This window comes from Primulina tabacum, chromosome 10, assembly GCF_025594145.1.
Source record: "Primulina tabacum isolate GXHZ01 chromosome 10, ASM2559414v2, whole genome shotgun sequence".
Taxonomy (NCBI): Eukaryota; Viridiplantae; Streptophyta; class Magnoliopsida; order Lamiales; family Gesneriaceae; genus Primulina; species Primulina tabacum.
This window is the reverse complement of record NC_134559.1, coordinates 5,546,094-5,550,745: the sequence shown is the minus strand read 5'-3', so window position 1 is coordinate 5,550,745 and position 4,652 is coordinate 5,546,094. Positions and strand designations below refer to the sequence as shown.

Genomic DNA, 4,652 nt, shown 5'->3' with positions numbered 1-4,652 from the left:
CCGGGGTATCACTATTGTTTTTAAAAATTCGAGTTATACTTATTTTTATATAATTGAAAAGCAAAGTCAAGCGTTGCCCTAGCAGACAAGTGATTTCCATGGGATTGTTGCTCGATTAATTTCAAAAGTATTATTTTTCATTGTATGTATAGAACACGTCTGAGTTCTGACTTGTGAGTAATTGGTCTCGTGAGAGAAGCAATTATATTGAAGTCCCAATTAAATTTATCACCATAAAATTCTTGGAATATCATGACGAATTCAAGTCGTTAAATTAATTTATCACTACTATATATAGAAGTCCCAATTGAATTATTAAAATTCAATACGTGACAAGTAAATTTAAAAAGTATCAAATTAATATAGGTTTTATGATTTTAAAACATTATTACAGGTCTCCAACATTAATGCTAGTCAACTCATGACTACTTTCTCTTCTCCTCCCATTTTCTCATTAAACGACCTCATTTTTTGGATCAAATATCGTTCTTCGCCGGCTCCCAGGCTTCCTCCTCGCCCCTGTTAGAAAAGGAAAAGTGAGACAAATTTAGAAAATAAATCGAAAATGTTGAATCGATAATCGAGTACTGTACAAATATCTTACAAGGTAAATTTCCCTTATTTTTTGTTAAATATTTACGACGTTGCATGGTGGGTACCTGAAGATGCATGTTGTTGAAAACTCTGCCTTCAGAAGACTCGAAACAAGATGCATTCAACACAAGAAACCCTTCCTCCTCCAAATTCAACATAGCTCTAGAAAACGAACCCTTCTCACCTTTCGCCGTCGAGAACTGGAAAACTATTTCTCCGTCGTTTAATCTTTTTGCGGACACTGCCGATGCCGACGACGAAGACGACAACACGTCCGTGTGCACGGCTTTTCTCCGTTCATTAGTGCTAAAATCGATATTTAGTGAATCTTGTTTCATTGAAATCTTTGACAGAAGTTGTTCCTTCTTCTCGCTGAGTCTTTGCAATTGTTTTTGTAGCTCAGGAATGTATTTTAACACTCCCGAAACTGTGGCAGGAATGCTTAATTTTTTCTACAGAAACCATATATGGAAATAATTAATCACAAAGGGTATTTAAAACTTATAATATCAATTACCAGCTCAAAATTTTAATTAGATTAACTTTAATGCTCTCTTTGATTCACACCACTTTTGGCAAGTAGTGACCAGTGATATCACATTACATATGTCATCATCACGTAGAAAATTTAACCAAAATTGTAAAGAAATCAAAGATAATAGGCTAAAACTAAAGTTTGATAAAATAGATTACCGAATCACAAATATTACAGTTTCTGAAATCAAAAGAGAGGGGGAAAAAACTCACTGGTTGATCCTCATCTGGAAGCAACGATCTAAGAGTAGAATACAAAGAATTAATCTTTTTACGACGATCTCGTTCGCATGCGTTATGGTTGAGCTTCTTGTCCGTATCATTCGCGTCTCCCTTTTCAATAAATCCGTCACGAAAACTCGAGAAATCGTTGTTCTTAGGATGTACAGTATAATTGGAAGAAGGGGAATGGAGACGATCGGCATTAATAGAGCTCGTAATTTGATCTGGTCTTTGTATGCACAAGTTTTCTTGGTTTTCAAACGTGTTGGGATCTTCCCAAAACCATCCAAAATTTGAAATCGGAGGTGATAAAGCTAGCATTTTAGTGACCTAAATTTTTCACGAGAAGTTTGAGACATAAGGTCTATTTATATAGTAGTTTGTGGCCAGTGGCTTCACATTCGGGAACCAATTAATTAAAAATAGTTGCCCCGTAGTTTACAAATAATATTTTAAAATATGCAATAAATGGCATCTTATGCTTTTTTTGGAGTTTCTGTCGCCACTATTGGCTACCTAAAATAAACATCACTATACCTGTATTTTTAAATTAATAAATTTTTTCCTTCAACTCTGGTTGCGTTTAGGTTGTATTTAGATGGATCGACGTCGTTGAAATACATTTATTTCAAACTATTCACGTTATGCGTGTTTGATCAAAATAATTTGTTGAAATTTCATGTACATTTTGTAGCCGTTAAATGTCACGCATCGATCGATTAAGTCACAGAGAGTAATATATATTATATATGGACTTTGACAATTACCTTATCTTGAGCTAGTTTTTGGGGTTGATTTAAGTTTAAGTCTCAATTTGAACATGGTTTCATAGCCCAAACTCAACGTAATGTTGGACTGCAATAATGAGTCACCCATTAATATCTTTTACGTTTCATGCTCGAAATTTTTGTTGCTGGACGTTAGAGGGTTTGTTAAATGTCCAACATCACTTGAATTAAGTTTTGAAAAATTGTATATATGGACTTGTACAATCTTCCCATTTGAGATAACTTTTGAGGTTGAGTTAGGTTCAATCACAATATATTTTTCTACTTACAGATGTTGAAAACGTCTTAAATGATTACATATAACATGGATTTCCAGATGCTTTGATTTTAGAATCCAGGTACTGAAAATTTGAAAAGAATTATATATTTAGGAGAATAAAATAGGGTGATGAGAGAATAAGGTCAAAACTCGACCCAAATATAAAAAAACTTGATCCAAATGTGAAAAACTCAACTAAAATACGAAATACTCGATCTAGATAAAATATTTATATAATTATTTACATAAATATTCAATCAAAATGACATAATGTAGTGGTAAGGTGCTGTATTGTGTAAAAACACCTTGGTTTGAATTTGGATTAGGTCAAAATGTGAATTTTTTTAAAATTTTTTATTTTAGAAAACATGTGTAAAGACTATTTTGTCCTTAAGTCACTTTCTTTGCCCAAATTAAAAACGTCAGTCTCCCTCCAAGTGAAATAAATTAATTTGAAGTCATATATATTTTAATAATCCAAACAAAATATATATGCATTATAATAGGAAACTACGTATGAACTAAGAATCTCTTTCCCTGTAACCTAGGTCCTAGCTACTAGTAAGAATCTAATATTACATAAGATTACGTTTGAATTCATGAATTTTAAATATATTCAAATGATTTTTGTAATTTTAGAAAAAACAATACCATAAACTTTAAATTCATTCTTCGATGTTTATATATTACTTCATGTTAATTATGATGAATTTCAAGTTCACTCAATAATAAATGGAATTAATGGAATTCATTATATTTTGTCCAACTAATATATAACTAAGTAAATTATGAATTTAAGATTTCATCTTTCGTTTCATTGTTGATAATAAAAATATAATCGAAATCCATGAATTTCAAATCTATCTATTAATCCAAATGTTATGTTCCTAAAAAAAATTAGCCAAAAAATTGTCTGAAACGGTCTCACGGGTCGTATTTTTTGAGACATATATCTTATTTGGGTCATCCATGAAAAAAAATTTACTTTTTATTGTGAATATCGGTAGGGTTGACCCGTCTCAAAGATAAAGATTCGTGAGATCGTCTCACAAGAAACCTACTCAAAAAATTATATATATGTATATTATTACACCTATTAATTTGACATGGAGAAATAAAATAAGGAACTTAAACACATAAGAAACCGCTAATTAATTAATTAGTCACTTCACCGATCAGTCATTCTTTTTGAAATATTTCCATAATTAAAAATGGCAGGTAATATTATTTTAATTTTCCAATGAAATCCGATGAAGGGCACACGAAATGCTTAATGGCGATGTTAATTAATTTGAAAGGTAGAAGGATATGTGCATGTCCTGCACGAGCCGCAGTTAGGCTTTCAGAAATCTGCTCGAGAATGCACGTGGAAACACAAGGATGCTTTCTTTTCTATAAATTAAACAATATATCACAATATTATTACTTCTCGCACGTAAACGATTAATTGTTTTAGATATTTTTTTTTAGTGTTTTCGGATGAGGAATGGAATATATATTTAATTTGTTGCTAAATTTTTATTTTTATTTATTTTTACAAAATTGAGAGAAATGTAATTTTGGCTAGTTTCTTTGTGATTTTGGTTTAATTTCAATCTTAGTCCCACAAATTTTAATTAAATCGACAATTTTAGTCATTTTTATTGGAAAATATTGACGTGACACTGTACATATCGATGTCACGTAGAAGCCGTATATGTGTCACGTCAGAAAAATTATTAAAATTATAAAAACAACAAAGATAGCATAAGTAACATTATTGAAACTTAGCAACACAGAGATCGAATCAAAATTGCAAAAAGACAAATATTCGTGACACGACAAAATCTTTATTTTTATTTTTTTACCATTTTTTCATGAAGAAAAGTTTTCTCCCATTTTCCAATTAATATGTTAGTTTCTTTTTAGTTATTCTTATTTCCAAAAATGTAAAAAAAAATTATTCTTTGACAATAATATTTTTTAACATAAAACCTGATATTCTAAGAAATGTTTAAAACAATTTTATCCAATTTAATTTCATTTATTTCAAAATAAGATAAATACAAAATTTGTTTTCCTAAAATATTTCCCTACACTCCTGTTTGTTTTTGGGAAATATTTTTAAATCATATGACCTCAAAATTTGTCAACGAATTCGAATAATTGATCGATACTCGTCAACTTTTTAAGTCTTTTCGATTAGGACATTGTCGCTTATAATAATAACTGATGATGCAAGAGATGGTAAGAATCTGGAATATTCAAGTTTTCTT

General features: G+C 30.4%; 1 protein-coding gene across 1 annotated transcript; it reads right to left on the bottom strand.

Moving 5' to 3' along the window:
* Window positions 1–404: 404 nt before the first annotated feature.
* Window positions 405–1,680, bottom strand: LOC142506024 (transcription factor bHLH100-like). The gene is made up of 3 exons (XM_075619160.1): window positions 1,342–1,680; window positions 660–1,046; window positions 405–519 (listed from the first exon to the last, which is right to left on the bottom strand). Exons 1-3 carry the CDS (start codon window positions 1,669–1,671, stop codon window positions 415–417), a joined length of 822 nt encoding a protein of 273 aa, XP_075475275.1. The 5' UTR covers window positions 1,672–1,680; the 3' UTR covers window positions 405–414.
* Between the last annotated feature and the right edge of the window lie 2,972 nt (window positions 1,681–4,652).

What these genes read in the sequence shown, in the direction of transcription:
- LOC142506024 (XM_075619160.1), bottom strand. Translation starts at nt 1,671, where the DNA reads ATGCTAGCTTTATCACCTCCGATTTCAAATTTTGGATGGTTTTGGGAA. An exon ending in TTCCAGATGAGGATCAACCA is followed by an intron (nt 1,047 to 1,341) that starts GTGAGTTTTTTC and finishes TGGTTTCTGTAG; the next exon opens with AAAAAATTAAGCATTCCTGC. An exon ending in TCAACAACATGCATCTTCAG is followed by an intron (nt 520 to 659) that starts GTACCCACCATG and finishes CTTTTCTAACAG; the next exon opens with GGGCGAGGAGGAAGCCTGGG.